General features: G+C 32.3%; 1 protein-coding gene across 4 annotated transcripts in view; it reads right to left on the bottom strand.

Moving 5' to 3' along the window:
* Positions 1 to 4,013: 4,013 nt before the first annotated feature.
* Pura (Puratrophin-1-like) overlaps positions 4,014 to 17,465 on the bottom strand; it is a 71,817-nt gene continuing 58,365 nt past the window's right edge. For all 4 annotated transcript variants that reach the window (XM_070638630.1, XM_070638631.1, XM_070638632.1 and 1 more), the window contains 11 exons: positions 11,234 to 11,326; positions 10,957 to 11,077; positions 9,829 to 10,825; positions 8,580 to 8,705; positions 7,435 to 8,381; positions 7,157 to 7,360; positions 6,477 to 7,005; positions 6,197 to 6,410; positions 6,004 to 6,120; positions 5,659 to 5,940; positions 4,014 to 5,575 (listed from right to left, as the gene is read on the bottom strand). In XM_070638630.1, the coding sequence (XP_070494731.1) occupies positions 5,160 to 5,575; positions 5,659 to 5,940; positions 6,004 to 6,120; positions 6,197 to 6,410; positions 6,477 to 7,005; positions 7,157 to 7,360; positions 7,435 to 8,381; positions 8,580 to 8,705; positions 9,829 to 10,825; positions 10,957 to 11,077; positions 11,234 to 11,326 (4,046 nt within the window). In that variant the 3' untranslated portion in view covers positions 4,014 to 5,159. The remainder of the gene's footprint in view (positions 5,576 to 5,658; positions 5,941 to 6,003; positions 6,121 to 6,196; positions 6,411 to 6,476; positions 7,006 to 7,156; positions 7,361 to 7,434; positions 8,382 to 8,579; positions 8,706 to 9,828; positions 10,826 to 10,956; positions 11,078 to 11,233; positions 11,327 to 17,465) is intronic.

Here is a 17,465-nt window from a genome sequence, read left to right as displayed (position 1 = left end):
AAAATACTTTCAATGATAAGCAGCTATCAAAGCATTCATTAAAAAGAGAGCTTTTAAGATTAGCTTTAATAATATTGAAAGTCGTACTGTCGATATAAAGAATCCAGTTTCCTTTGAAAGTACTTTACAATTAACCTTAACTTGACAAACAAGCTTATTATAAAATTAATTGCAACCATGTCAAATGCTTTGATCCAATTTCAATTCTTCAAAAAAATATAAATAAAGCCATTATCCATATTTGGAATCAGCTGCAAGCTGATAAATTAATTGAATTGAAGAAGGAGAATTTTGACAGTTCAGCACTCATTCATTTTCACTTTGTTGCTCTTTTTTAATTTCCATTCAATAAATCCCAAGGTTTCATTCAATTTCTCATGCTTTATTGTCCTTGCCTGATAATTAAATCTCATTACTGACACTGGCAATGTGAAATTGTACACAAATTTCAAGCGATTTGAATTAGTAACCATGTAGAGTTATTTTTTTGGTCGGAACGTAATTATCGCTCAATCAGCTGAAATTTGATTTTTATGGCTTCAAATTGATTTATTTTATTTTTGCACTTCGTTGAGTCTGATTGGAAAATAAATGGAATCATTATGGGATGATGAAGAAGAAGAAGAAAGACATGAATTATGATGAAGATATGAGATATTTTGGCAGATTTTGGTATGGATAGAATGAAAATGAAAGTATTTTCTGATTTGGGGGTTATTTGTGTGTGATGTCTAGCATCTGATGTGCTACCCGAGTGGCATAAATGGAGAAGACTCTGCCACGGAATTCTATAAGCCTCACTTAGTCTTTGTTATTAAAACCAAATGGAAGTCGCTTATATTTGGCTTCCACAAGGCTGTCACTTGGCTTTTTCACTTGTGTAGCTCGGGCTATGAAGATGAAGAGGTGAAAGAAAGGCTTCAAAAGATTTTCTGTCCAAAAACTTATCGGAACAGAAGTGAGATTTGCTTTTAGTTTGAATCAGGTCCACGACTTCATCTAAGTGAACTCCAAACTCTAGCCACTTGACCACAGATCCTAATGATACCCTGACAAAATTACCAACTTGTCAACAACTTCAAAAATTCTATTTTCGTTTGACTCTTTTAAAACCCGAAGCCATGGAAGCCTTATAATTGTATTTATATAAACAAAAACATTCGTAACTTTTTTTATAAGAATAATAATGGTTAGAGATTTGTCTAGAAATGGCAAGCATAATAAGAATTTGTAATAAAATGATGTCATGCTGAAACAATTTTAACTAGATGATGAATTAAATTAAATTCTTTAAGCACCATTACTGCAAATAGTATTCGCAGAAATAATACAATAGTCTTGAAATTTCCAAATCTTTCTCAAAAATGCTTATTTAATATAGAATTAACTCTTAAAAAAATTATCATAGCTTCAAGCACAAGCAGATACATTACAGTAAATACACTTAATCCTCCGTAAGCTCTCTTCACTCATGATAAAAGTGAACATTTCAAGGCTCTCGTTTTCATTTGAATCTCTTATTTCAAAAACATTTCAGAGGAATTTTCACGGATAATAAATTAATCTGATTTCGAAGAAATGAAGCTTTCGCAGCTGTTTTTACTTTATGCTACATTAAAGGTCGTCAGCTTTTCTCTTTATTTTATCCTTAATTTAGAATCAAAATATGATGAGGTTTACGGTATTGATGATAGGGTGGCTATATACTTCTACTACCTCTGTAAATCATGTTTCTATGTGGAATTTAGGTTACAACCGAAGGCTTTCCATCTGACTCTGTTGCTGACTCTGTCACCTAGTTTGTACACTTAGCTGGCTATATATGCGGGAGTCAAATTGTTGAATACTTTACCTCTTCTGTCCTGGTTTCATAACTATAACAAGCAAAGAGCCTGCTTTAATGATACAAAATGATCATTCGCGGCTTCTTTGCCTGTTAGGGATAGCCTTACGAGATACACCAGGAACAATACTTGAGGGAATTTAGTGAATAAGACTCAGCCACGGAACGTTCAAGGATCCGCTAAACAACTTTTATTACCATCAATTGGAATCCTCCTAAATTTGGCATCAAATTGGATCTAAACGAAAATTCTGAAAAATTGTAAGATGGACATCCAAAAATTCAATCAATTTTTTCCTTCCAAAATCAATAACATTGCTGAAAAGTAAGCAAAAAACACATCAATGAGGCAACATAAATATTTACTTATGTTAATAAAGATTCAGATATTTTCGTTTCTACAAATAAATTTTCAAATTTTTATTTTTCATAGGCAATAGCAGCATCTATCAATTTTTTCTTGATTCATAATTCTTTCTTGTTTTTTTATGATTTTTTTTAATACAACATAAATATTAATGCATTACAATAGAATTTTTCTTTTAAATTTCCAATAATTTCAATAAAATAATAAAAGTAAATGAAAAATATAAAATGGATGTAAAATGGCCAATCTTTTGTTTTTATACACAGTAGTAATTATAACATAATCATATTTATTACATTTTATAATATATATCTTCTTAAGTAATATAAAGAACTATATAATAATTCTTAATAGTATGTAAGGTATGTAAATATATAATGATTTTTTTTTCTTCTTTTTTTTTAAAGAATAGCACTATCTAGCAAGGAAGTTTGGAGTGATTTTCTTAGAAGGATAAGAAAATGATCAGTGAATTTAAGAGGATGATAAGCTTTTGGAGATTGATTGACGAGATTTTGTTGGAACACTTCAGAAAACTAGGAAGGACTCTGATTGATGCAAAGCTTGAAGTCGATTCAGAATTTGGATGAAAAAGTGTACTTGAATCTACTCGACTTCATGGAAAATTCGATTCTTCGAGACCTTGTGATTAAACTTTATGGGAATTACTGGTACATTACTTAAAATTGTTCTTTTCTTGATATGAAAAACTTATCAAAATGATCAGAAACTACCAAAATTTACGAAAAAGAATTCGACCGCAACTTCCAGGAATCAACAATCAGATAAGATCAACAATAGACGAATTAAGGTTTATTCAAGTCACGATGGTCGATTGATTAAATCCCAATTGGACAAGTTTGCATTCAACTAGTTGTAGGACCAATTTAGGGTTCGGAAAAATACTAACTGATAATCTACAGTTATTAACATGTAGATTATCTACAGAAAATCTACAGTTATCTACAGTTTGCAAACTGTAGATAAATTTTCAAATGAAAAAAAATCAAATCTGAAAATTTTGTAAACAAACAAATTTTTTATTCCTTATTCGCATCAAATACACTAATTTGTTGCAGGTTTTCATCATTAACAGTGTATTTAGGCTATAAATGTGGTTCCATAACCCTTTTATTCTTGATATTAATCAATTTAACTGGTTTAAATTCTAAAAATGTTTTTTGTGAATAATTTGTACGAAAAAGAGAGCAGTTTAGAATGATCTCGTGAAAGAATTGAACGTCACAAGCAATCCTAAAGACTCAGTAACGAAAAAATTGAAAAATTCATATTTATTTACGTAAATTCTTCGATTTAAAAGATTGTTGATACCAAAAATTAGATTTATGACGTGATTCTCTCTAGTGTTGATGAAATCGATTCATAAATTGGTGAAATTGATATAAATTCATCAAAATAAATGATTTTTGAACAAAAATTAAAACGATTATTTTCGTTTTGAACAAAAAATCTACAGTTAGTTATCTACAGTTTGTAACTGTAGATAAGTGTAGATAACTGTAGATAACTGTTAATAACTGTAGATGTCCGAACCCTAGACCAATTCCAAGAACAACGATTAGAATTACGATGATATTGATTATTCTAAGAACTTGACATTCAACCAGTCACAAAAGGACTTATTCAATCAGAAATTGATCAACTCTTATGGTTAGAAATAAAGAAAAATATGAGAAAATTGTTGTCAGTTCAGTTTTTAGGATTCATTGGTGTGTGGCCTTACAAATTCTACAAATTAGGATTACTTCTTGAAATCTCCATCAAAAGTTCAATCTCAAATCAATCCTGAATATAATTAATCTCCAAAAGCACCTAATAATTTTACAAATTAAACCAAATCTCATTCCACATTAACACACGAAAGAAAATCATTGACTTGCCAAGGGAAGATAAAACTTTTTTTGTCAACAAATGAATCGCTAAGATGAAATATTTAACTTATCAAAAATTAGCACGCGTGATCACAACATTTTATTTTAAGGAGTTTCATAGCTCAACTAGAAATTTTTCCAATAAATATATTTGTTATCTTCCCTTAAGATCTTAGGATATCTAATTTATTTAATTCATAGTCCAAAGTTAGAATATTTAGTAAATTTTTGCTATTTTTATTCAACTTCAAAAAGTTATATTTTGTTGTCTGTGTTGGCTCTGACTGTCAAATGAGTCAACTATGTCATGATATGATCCAAACATAGCACACTCATTGTCAGTCAGAGCTGTAATCTTCAAGGTACTTTTCATCAATACATAAATCTCTCTCAATATTAAGCTATAGTTTCTAAAAGATGACAAACTCTTTAGTTCTATATGGAAATAACTTTATATTATCTCTTCATCTCTATCCATATATAGAATTTTTTTTACATTTTTTTCTAGCTATTCTACAGATGTGAAGTGTAGAAAATAAAGTAAAAAATCGATGACATCCAAAAACGAAAGAAAAATCTTTTCATTTCATTAGAAAAAAGTTCTATTTTTGTACAAAAAGTTACAAAAGGTTCATTTTTGATTCCATTTGACAGTGCTAGCAGTTTTTTTGTGTGATAGAAAAATTTTCATATATTTTCAAGGGATGGAAACAGTAGAAAATCAATTTATTTCTATTTAAGTGTATAAAAAGCAGACTTGTAGGTAGTGATAGGGGTGTGCTTGGGAGCGAAGGTGATGAGGGGGTTCGAAATATCCATTCGGATATCCAGACCCATCCTGGCTATAAGATTCAACAGCAAACCTCTGAAATTTACATTGATCGTCGCATTTTCGGGTCATTATTTGGATTTTAAGGGCCTACTCTCTGAATTTAATTTCTAGTCATAGACAACAAGCTCTAAACCAGACATCCACCCAACCCCATCCCCAAAACACACCCCAAGGTAGTGATAAACTGAGTAGAAGGCAGGAATGAAGTTGATATAATAGATCTGCTTATAAATGGACGGTAACATTATTTTCATTTAAATAAACATCGGAAATACTGGAATTACTGTTTGATTTGTGGGATGATTTATCAAGTGAAGATGAGGATTCATCTTTCTTAACAATAACATTACTCATATTATTACTATTATTGTTTATCGTCTTAATTTTATTTGAGGAAACAAGTGCAGATGATTCTTTACTGTTACTGATGCTTGTATTCTTACCATAACTTGTTGAATTTGCTGATGATGATGATGAGGATGATGTTGTTGAGACAGATGCACCAGATGATGCTGATACAGATGTTAATACGCTATTTGATTTCTTAAGTGAAATTCCGGTTAGTGATGATGACGGCCAAAGTGGATTTTCAAGGCATTCTTCAGGGCTTAGCGATGAGAAGTCAGCAAGAATTCCACTCTCTGTGAATTAAATTAATATGAGACATATGAAATGCAGTTACTTGAAAAGGTTAATTCCATATGACAGTTAAGTTTCCAATTACCTGTTGAGCATTGACTCACAACCGTTGTTGAACGTGAATATTTAAATTTACATGGCACATTTTTATCCTGCTTCATATTCTTCTTATCTTTCTGTGAATCTCGGCAGTGGCTTTGAGGTCGTTCTGATTCGTCGCTATTATGATTTAATTTGGTGCATGCTGATGATACTGATGAGCCGCCCGATGATGCGGATGAGCTTAGTGAGATAATTGAGTTTGGACGACGGGCTGATGATTTTGTGTCGGGTAGTGAACCGACAAATGAGTTGCGGAATTTGGGTGCTGTTGTTGAAATGGAAAATTTGAGGATTTTTGTGGATAATAAAAAGATATAAGATGATTTACCTTTTCCAAGTTGTGAGAAGCTAATTGATCTGTCATTAATTTGATCACAACTCGGCCTGATGTCAAGACAAGGCTTGCTTCCAATTCCCATTGAAGACATTTCAGCCATTCTTACTTCTACATTTATTAATGAATAAAATTGCAATTTTAAATATTTTAACGGAAATAAGCAAATAATTAATGTCATCCGTACCTCTGTTCCTTTTGGCCTGTTGCCAAAGCAATTTTGAAACTTCCTCAGTCCATGCATTCTTAATTTCTTCATTCATACTCTGCAGTGTCCACGTATCACCAGGCTTACGTTTTCTAAACCAAATCTCAAATTTCGTTGGCGAATTGCCAACATTTGCCGTCAATCCAATATCGGATGTCTTTATGCTGTTCTTATAAATGTAAATGTCTAGATTCTGTATGCAAATAGAAAACCAATCAATTTTTCATGTCATTTGGCAAGCTATAAATTGTTACTGTACCTTTCGATCCGGAAACCGACGAGCCTTGCTAAACAGCACAAGTTCCTCAAACAAAAACACTTGCCTAAGTGATTTCTTTCCACCTCTGCCTTCCCATACAAGAAATTCACTTTGTCTTAATAATCGACCTTGTTCCTTCACATTCACATCACAATCACGTAATGAGTCCATTGCCAAAAGGTCATTGCCATGTCTCAATTGAAAACGAACCATTTCTTCAGCCTTTTGTAGTTCATCATAGTCCTCGATAAGTTCCTGATTGCCCGAAGTCTGTACACTCGAACATGCCTTCATGAGTTGCTGTAATAACAATGCATACTTTCCCATACGTTGAACCGGTTTGAGAAGATAAGATGCCAAATCCATTTTATCATTCAACTCAATCTGTTTTGACTTGAAAAATGCTGAGCCATATTCACTCATGAGTGAATCACTTTTTGGTTTATTTTTATTGTACAAAGCGTATAAGTAGAATTTTGGTTCGTGACGTAGAAAAGCTGCACCGACTTTCAACGGATGATGCTCATAACTGTTTAAAATAAATTGGAATTGGGGTTATTAGTATTGATTTGGGTAATGACTGTGAGATTACGATATTTTTAGCATGATCTTAGAGTAACTGAAGCTTGAAATTATGTTGAGGCTTAGAAGCCCCTTTGAAATTAAATCCCTCAACTTACGTTTCTAATTCCTTGCAAAAGTGCTGCTGATGAAACTCATGAATCTTCTCAATATTTCCAAATATAACATTTCGTTGACCACGTAGAGCTTGCGGGATATCTTCACGTAGCAATTCCTGCATATAATTATCGATAACATAATACAATGATCGGACGTAATCGCGTTCCGTTGTAATCATTTCACGCATGATTAAAAGAAGCGTCCTGTAGAGTATAAAAATGGATATTTAGTTATGGCAATAAACATTAAATTGATTGATTTATGGACGAAGACGTACTTTTGTGTTTTTTGATCAATAACAGAATCATCTAGATCCAATTGTAAGTTTGATGCATGACAATAGAGGTGTGCATTGGCTTGTAGTGGAACTGGTGCTATATTATTAATACTTTCACTTTTACTCGTCGGCTCATCCATGCTTATGCTTGTTATGTTTTCACTTGTATCATAATCATCTAAGTCGTCTTGCTCATGCTGACTTATGTTATCACATGCATTCATTGTTGCATCATCGACAATGCTCTCACATGAACATGCCCTTAAAAGCTTCTCCTCTTCCTTCATTTCACTAACATATGATTCATCATATATTGTTGTACCCATACCAGAATCACCTAATGTTGTCTTTGATGCAACGGTTGTTGTTGTCAAATCATCATCAATATCATCAATGTCTTCTTCTTGACATGCTTTGGCTATTGTTACTGTCTGACTGCTGTTTACATTATCAAGCTTCTTTTCTGGCGACTCTTCAATCGCAGGTAGCAATGATGTAGGCATCGATGTCACAATCAAACTGTGCGAATCAACAGACTGCTGCTGCTGTTGCTGCTGCTGCTGTTGATGATGATGATTGCTGTCACATAAAATTTCTTTTTTTGGTGTACTAGTGGTAATTGTCGTTGTGGTAATTGTCATCTTTCCAGTAACTTTCTTTAAAGATGACGTTAATGATGTTGTTGATGTCGATTTCATATGACTTTGCATTAAGCCTGAGAGTCCAATTTTTTCGGCAAGCTTTTGCATTTCCATCTGTACATCGGCCTCATTCAATTTCAATGCCATTAAATGATGAAGGCGTGCAGCACCTTCAACTTTTTCTCGTAAATTTTCTAAACGTCCGCTGTAATCTTTGAGTATTGAATTTAAATTTACGCCATAAGTTTTCAAGGATTCCAGATCATTTGTCGCCTCAATCAAGTCTTTTCCTTTTGCAATATGTTTCTATGGAATTGTCAATTCATCGTAAAATAATACAGGCACAAATAAAAGAATGTGGAAGAGAAGAGAAGAAGAAAAAGAGAAGAAAAAGAATCGTTTCCGTTAGGGACAATTGGGGGAATATTTACAAGAGCACATACCGTAATTATAAATTACCAAAATAATAAAATAAAAGTATAATTATAATTGCGTCCGACTCACCATAGATATGAAATAATATTTCTCAAAATCCTGCTCTTCATCTCGAATCGTGTTCCCGCACTCCAATGAAAGCGAACTGTACTTTGTAAGCGAATTCTCTCCCTCTGTTTTGATCCATTCAATGACCTTTTCATAGCAAATAAAATAAAAAAAAATTAAAAAACGAATTGAAAGATTGAAAAGGAATAAGAAGAAGTTTCGACGTGCTTAACGAAAAGAAAGGTTCAATATTGCGCACAAAATCTCCATTGAGGCATACAACAAGCAATCACTATAAAATATAAAAAGACGAGAAAGATTCGATGACACGTTCCAAGTGAGATCTATTGAACATTTTGAACAACACTCAATAGTTTCTCGTTCTTCCTTCTTCTATTTTTTATTTCAAAAACTTATTTACACATTACATGTTACTTCCGCACTTTTAAACAAGGGATGGCGGAAGAAACACAATTCTTTGAGGTATGTTTGGGTTGTAAAGATTGAAATTTAATTACTGAGAAGGACGGAATTGAATTTTTCTGTCATTTCTAGGAAGACATGGAAGTTAAATAAATTTCAAAGACCATGAAGATGCTCTACCGTAAAATTCCTTAAAGTCGCTCATTCGAGCATCCACAAAGAAATGTCTGGAGGCGTCAAAATTACGATTTTATTAAAAAAGCTAAAGCATGGAAGTTCACGACTAGACAAGATCGAAAATTTCATCACAAGTAAATGCTTTTCATTGTCATTCAACATCAAGTGTGCACTTTTTGATTTGTAATGACTTCTTCTGGTTTTTATTGCTTGATGGAGTAAAAGTCAATGTTATAAAACAAACAGTTTAGATGCAGTGTTGGTGAATGAGTGATTGCACTGATCAGAACTTCCTGAATGTGGTTTTGTTCTGTTTGGAGCGAGTTCAGCGAATCATCTTATCAACATAGCTTAGCTAGTTCTGAAATGTATGTGGTTTAAGGATTTCCTAGCAATGTTCTACTTCATCAACTAATCCAGTGTTGTCGGAACTTAAACACAACCTTGATGTGAAGCCACGATAGAAACAGCAACACACAGTTTGGACAACACTGAACTAATCGAATGATTAGCCGACAAACCAAGTCGTAGACAAGATCGACACTTATGTATATTAATGACTAACTCAACAACTCTGCACAGATGTGAGATGTGAGCGAGAAATAAAAATTAGAGTTAAGCATAAAATAAAGTCAATAATAAAAAAAGCCCATTGTTGTTAGATTCTCACCTCATTGATTTCATCTTCTAATGCACGTTGCCTTGTAAGTTCGCGTAATCGTTCGCGATGTTGTTCAGTTAATTGCTCTAATCGTTTTGCTGCACGATCGACTTCATTAAAGACAGTTATCAATCCATTTAATCTCTGTTCAACAAAGTTTATATTCGTCGTTGATTGTTTTAGTTGCTGATCAATATTACAATTATTATTTAAAACATTTCCGCTACCAATGGGCTCACTTTTGTTTCTCTTATGATAGAAATTTAGACTATTACTATTACTATTATGTATATTATTATGATTAGTATGACTGACAGCGGTGGATGAATCAATATAACTACTATAACGTTTATCGTTCACTATAAAATTTTTGGTTTTAATTGTTAATGCATAACATGGTACATATCGCTTCCTTATGCGCTTTATATGCTCTTGCAATTGATTTAATGTTATCGGTCCTTTACGTCGTAGCGTCTGTAAATCACTATCCATAAGTGCACGACATAAGGCTCGATGTTGTGAGTGTAGTTGACGTCGCGTTGGTGGCGGACCTTGAAGATCAGCATTTCGAATATCATTGAGTACGGAAACTAAACGACGTCCTGCTATCAAGCACTGACTTTGCAATGGTTCTATTGTCTTAAAGAATCCAATCCATTCAAATTGATCATGCTCCAATGGTCCATTGCATATTGACAATAAATTTTCTAATGTTATATGCTCTAGCAGCTGCTCGTGTGACGATGCATATACTAACTTTATATGACTAATTGGTAATTGTTCATTGTATCTTCTTTTATTTTCACCATCACTAACTCCACCACCGTCAACGCAATTCTCATCGTCTTCATTGCAACTATTCAACGATGTCACTGTAACAAGTATTGAATTTATTTTAACGTGACCGTGCAATAGCTGCATACTGTTATCCAATTTATCTAAGACGACTTTTACGTGACCATTATTATCGCTTTTTGCAATTAAATGGATGGCAAATGCCGTTGAACTATATTATTCATTTTTTTTTTGTTCATTTGTTTGTAGCATTGCGAAATTGCGGAATAAGGCAAAAGAAATAAGAAAAGAAACAGAATATTGTTAGTAACAGTTGTGAGAATATTTCTAACCTCAACTTACTTCATCGGTATTGTATTGTAGAAAAGTATAAGTGTTGCAATCTCGTAACAATTCAAGCCAGCTTGATGAACTTTATCACTTTCGATTACAATCAATGGGAAGCCAGTTCTTGTATAATTGCCTGAATAAAGAAGCAATGAATAAAAAAATTATTTAAACATGATTTACTGCGATACATGACCTTAATCCATCAATCTGTTAAATATTTGCACAGCAAATAAAGATTATCGGTTTTCGGTCACCCAAAATGTGTATTATTTGTCAGTCAAATATTTACCTGGTAAGTAGCAGCCTGACATGAGCAGTTTCTCCGATAAATCGTGTATTGACCTTGGGGCTACGATATCATCATCATAAGCCAAACGTGACACTGAAATTCAGACAGACAAAAAAGGAGGAAATGAGAAAGTGTCAAAAAAGAGCAGTCGATAAACATAAAATGATATTTAGGATCAAAAAGCGGATGCTTGGCAGTGAATTGGGAGGAAATAAGATAAGAAGAGCTTGATAGACGTAGGAGACAACAATAGTATGATGTTAGGCTTTGTTTCTAATTTCCTGGAGGGTGAAGCTATTCAAATTATGATTTTCAATGTTTATTGCATTTTTGTGGTAAGTTACTTGATCTACTTCCATTCTTACACAGAAGAATTTTCATAATCGTGATGACTGCATTACAAACCACCCACAGAAAGCTCTACAAAATACAAGAATATTCAAGAAATATTTTTCTTATCAATCATCAGACTTGGAATATTTTCTAAAAATACCGCAAAAGCTGCTTAAATTCACAAGGCTTCAGGCCAATTTTCAAAACATTTTCAATGCTAAAGTTTAAATGTGTTTTTCTTATCAAATAATTCTTATGATATAGTGGGTTGTTTTTAAGGTTACGTTCATCAGAAAAATTGGATCAGTCCCTGAGCCAGTCACAGAGCTCTTAAATAATTCATGTTCTAAGGAAAGTGCATGTAGAGCATATTCTAGTCATTTTTACATTTTGAGATACAAATCCCTTGTTGAAGATGATTTCCAAGTAGAATATGTCTTAAATATTGGCTATAACGTCTGTCATTATTCCACCAGGGCTTTTTACATCATTTTGAGGTTTTGTGGTCATCAAAATATGCAGCGCTACTCAGAAGTATCTGAATGAGCTTAAAATTTGTTGAAACTAGTTAAAGACAACTAAATGTCTAGTTCCAACAGTTTTTTGCCACTCGGAGTGAATTTTGTTCCGTTTTAGCTTAGATTCCTTCAATATTAATACTAGACATCACTTCCAAACGACTCCATATTTATTCCTATATACAGAGCACCAAACAAGGATGAATGAGTCGTTAACTTATTTGATAACGCAGTAAAAGCAAAAGTTTCTCGTGAAATAAGAAAAAGTTCTTCCATTCTCTTCTTGTTCTATCCTGTCTGTTTTTTATTCAATAATGAAAATCTCTATAACTTAATTCTCACTCATCCAAAAGCACACGAATTGAATTTTTTTAACACGTAATGGAAGGAAACTTCAACAAAGTCTGAAAAAAGGCTGGGAAATGAAAAGTTTTTAGTGTTCCGTTTCCTTTTGAAAATGTTGGTGACATTGAATTAAGAAAATTGCTATCTTTAGTGATGAAAAGGTTGTTGAAAATCACATTTGGGACATGAGCAGCATTTGTAAAAATTTTTATCGTCAGCTTTAAGACTTATGGATTAATCATAATTCATATAGATTAGGATTCCTTTTTTAGACATAATACCAAATTGTTATCCTTTCTTCCTAGTAGTCACTAAATGTATCAAAAAGGTATGATTCTCTACCTACACTGTTAGGTAAATGATAACATTGATTTAACATATAAAGTTCAGCTTAGGAATAATATTAATGCAGACCGAAATGGAAGAAGTTACTAAGCAAATGTTATTTCAACATGCTTGATCTATTAAAAAATTCATTTCTAAGGTAAACATAAATATTCATAAAAGTTCCTTTTTCCTTTGAAATTGACGATTTCTGAAAGCTTTTACGGAGTTCTTTTTGACGTAATAAATCGAATATATTAGCTTGGCAGTGTTGATTTTTGGAATGTGTTTGAGTTTACTTTTGAGGTTTGTGAGGTTTGGCACTTGATAATTAAGGATTGTGATAAATCCAGCATTAGAATCAGACTGAGAATATACAGAACAGTTGTAATCATTTCATGAATGTAGTAAGTATATAAGCAGTAAATCATGAAGTCAGGAAATGTCATGAACCGCATGCCGTTTCGGTCGTTGCTTTCTATTAAAGTGTATCATGGCACATAAAAGTTTGAACAGCACTGCTCAAGGCAGAAGAATCTTTCCTTAAGAACATATCAAAAAGCAATCATTTTAAGCCTATCCTAATTCCATCAATGTCCAGTTCCCATTATCATAAATACACCTGACGAAGAAATCTATACAACCTATATCAACCTCTACATTAACTCAACACTGTCAGCATTAATGGATATCAAGCTTTATTTCCATAAATAATAAATTCCAAACAAACAAGCTCCAGACAGTTTCAGCCAGAAGGAATAAACAAGTATAGAATATATTCAAATATTTAAATGCCTTTTCCGAGTGATTAAGTTCAGACGGACTCAAAGGATGGCTAAAAAATTAACTTTCAGTCACGAATTTTATAAAAGAAAACGAAGTGAAACCTTGAATATTTAGAAGACATCCAATCCCCGATCAAATTTTATTAACTGAACTTCCTTAAATGGAATAAAAACGTGAATGATATTGAATTATGAGGAGATAATTCACTTAGTCCGCAAGGTTTAAGATATCTTGTTGCGAATATATAATGAAGATCTAGCTTTCCAATAAATTATTTGTATAAGGAATTTGACTATGTCTGTCATAAATCAGATTATTTGATTAAGGACATGAATGTCGGTGGATTGTCAAATAAAATATTCGACATTATACATAACAAATGCCTTTAGTTGACGAAAAGTTTCTAATCGATAGACATTATTTCGCCAATTATTGTCACTCCTTCGAATATCACGAATTTGAATAAAGTAGAAAGTAAAGATCCGCGATTAAAACTTAAGATTAAATTTCGAGCATAGATTTAAAATCTAAATAAATACAAATGTAATTAAAATTATACACTTTTGCGAAAGTTTTTCTTCTTCTACTTGCTTCAATCAAATCAATATTTTATCATCTCAAACTTTCATATTCACATTCAAACTCCAACAACATTAGATTTTGTGTCGCAGATCTTGCTCATTTAAATAATATATCAGGTGATAGCAGAGATTAATGCATCACAAATCTTAGTGTCACCTAGAGCAATAATCAATGTTAAAATATAAATAAATAAAGGAAGTTGATGGAATTGGAGCAATCGAGTCAGATCGTCATGCTTACACCGTCAATTATCATCAATTTGTAATTGATAACATGCAGTCATGGTAGCGATACAACATGTAAGTGAAATAAAACTACATATTTTTGCCAGGGAGTCGTTCAGCAATTATGGAAGTGGATATAGCACTCAATGAGACATTTTTGACTCATTAGTGGTCAGCATGCAACTTTAGAGAGGATATTGCCCTCCAATAAGCCCCAATTTTCCAATTGGACATCACTTACGAACAACCTAAAAGCTCGCTAGCTCTTTTTTAAAAAATGACTTTTGTAGAGCATGAAAACATCAAGTAGTTGGATAGAAGAAGAGGAAAAATGGTTGATTAATTAATTTCGATTTGACATTAAACACTAGTTACATGATAGTCGCACTGCATGTCTCTACAATTCATTTATTCATTCTTAAATCTCTCACTTCTACCGTATGCTGCTCATAGTACTATAATAACAATAATAATATGTATGTTTCGAGATTATATTGTAAACTAAAAGAAGGCGAAAGCATAGAGCAACAGAGAATAACAAAAAAAGACTATATTGCAGTGAAGCGGCTGAAAAAACAAAATCGAAGGTAGCAACTGGATAAAATATGAAAAAATAAAGTATCAAGCAATAATATTAATAATATTATACTTTATGAATTATAATGGATGTGGATAGATATATAATATACTATAAAGTAAAATATTGTGTACATAAGTAAGTAGTAAGATAAGCTGAATATGAATAGAGAAAATAATAAAAACATGTGTTTCGAATTGCAATTGTAAGTAAAGTCATACGAGATTTATTGATTGTTGTAGAAATTTATGTTAAACATCATCTTGCAATAGAAATGTGAAAAATGAATATGAAGAGATTAAACAATGAGAAAAATATACTTTTTAGCAGAATCTACAATTTGTTGGCTATGGATTATCGGATGTTCATGCTATAGAATGTAAATATGATTTGGTTTTTACTGCATTCTTTCACGGATGGGAGGAATTTTTGCTGATTTTTAAAAATATGATACTTTTATTATTTGCATAAAAATTTTGATATTGAAAGCCTAAAGAATTCCTCAAATCATTCCTTAAATGACATTGGATGATATTTAAAACCGAGCGACACAAAAGAAGGAAATATGGACACCATGTATGAATTTTTGGAGATGAGGGCCGGATCAAGATATGACATGATTGTCTTTAAATCAATCTGGGCTCTATCTCTAGACTTTGTCAGGTTCGAAATATTGCATAGTAAACACATGACATCTGAATAGAGTCGTAGAACCGCTAAGTTAGTAAATGTTCTTAAATGGAGGCTTGTGCCTCTCATGCATCTCTCGGTATCCCACAAATCCGAATAAATATTCAAATTCAGTCACAAACAACCCAATATCAATTTCCATCTAATCTCTTGATAAAACACATTCATTGTTATTCTAGTAACAAGATGATTATTATACAAAAGTCTAAGTCAATGCATTTTTCATGTCCTTTATTGAATACAAAATTTTTTAATTCAGTAAAAATGCCCAAAAGCATCTCATTAAGAATTCATGAATAAAAAGTCACCATTTATCGATAATAAAGTCATTATCTTCGGTTAATTTATCGATATTATCCGTGATTGGATTCTTTAATGAACTTTTTCTGAAGGACAAGACTTGTCTACACCTTCAATTCCTTAAACAGAATTTTGCCAATCACTTTTGTGAACGAGGGATTAAAATGCATATCTTAATGACTAGATTCCATTAAAAATCTGATGACGGTTACAATGTTGCAAAGCAAAAGAAAAAATCTCATCAATGTATGCATCCTCTTAGGAGATTAATTGAAGATTTCATCATTCAATAAAGCTTAATTTCAATTGAAACTCGCACTTACTGTTAGTTCCAATATCGGCTTGTATGCTGACAGTGCAAAAAGCACAGCGTGTCGAAACCAAAAAAACCGCAAATGGCAATTAAGTCTTCAATATCGATTACAAAGCCCACATTTATCATAACTTCTTGTCAACATACAGCACAATAATGAAATATTGATAAGCTTAAAATAACCAGCTACTGCACACCGACTTATTTATATTAATCGAAGGAATTTGCATCTTTCTTCAGCAAAATTGATGAATGTGGCAGCTCATATAAGCTGATTTTTTTCTGCAACCTGTATTAAATTCCATTCATTGTTGTTTATCACGATAAATAAAATAGCCAACAAATGACCATAGCTAACTAAGCATGACAAAATACTTGAATCATTCAATTTGTCTCTCAACTAAATAGCTTTAAATAAAACATATTTTATAGCCATGGGATGGTGACTGGTACAAGATTTTGCTGCATGTTCCAACATTGACAACAATAAATTAAATTATGGCAATTGTAAAGTCAATATTTTATGACAAACTGACAAACGTTGTCAGAAGTTTGACACAGTTTAAGCTGATAACGACCAAAGTCATCGATGGGTGATAGCTATTCGATTTAAATAATGGATATCGTTAGCATAAAAATGTTAACAATCACCGAGCATTATGGAAAATTTTCTCATGTGGGTAGACAGCTGTTTGGGGAAGCTGGAAGATTATTCAATATTAATAATTTATGAAAAATGCAGAGACACTCATAATATACGACTTACAACTTACAATACTCATAATTTTCGTTGACTCATTACAATAAAAGAAATATAAAAATAAACACATGTGAGAGAAGTTTTTGAAATGTCGTAATGTCGTTGCTGCTATGTTCAAAAATGAAATAATTTCCTATAACAATATTGAATTGTTACCTACTCTTATGCAATTTCCAATTTTTCATGTTCAATTATTTATTTTCTCATTTTTTTTATTTCAATATTTTTTTTTATTTTCAGGGTCAACAAATTCATTTGCATTAATGCTTATTAAAGTGTAGGTGCAATGAGCATTTCAATCAATCTATGAACAATTGAAATTACTTGTGACTTAAATGCATGTGGTATATAATAGGGGTCTTGGTGTGGTATAATTTTGATTCCGGTGTTGATTATTCATGGACTTGAGATTGACTTGCAACTACGGTGAGAATTAAACCAGAAGGCTTACCAGAGCACTTCTGTTAACATAAATGATAA

The sequence above is a fragment of the Chironomus tepperi genome, unplaced genomic scaffold (assembly GCF_022539635.2).
Source record: "Chironomus tepperi strain 1889 unplaced genomic scaffold, CSIRO-AGI_Ctep_v1 contig_176, whole genome shotgun sequence".
Lineage (NCBI taxonomy): Eukaryota > Metazoa > Arthropoda > Insecta > Diptera > Chironomidae > Chironomus > Chironomus tepperi.
Note: the sequence above shows the minus strand (reverse complement) of the source record. Positions and strands in the feature narration are given on the sequence as shown.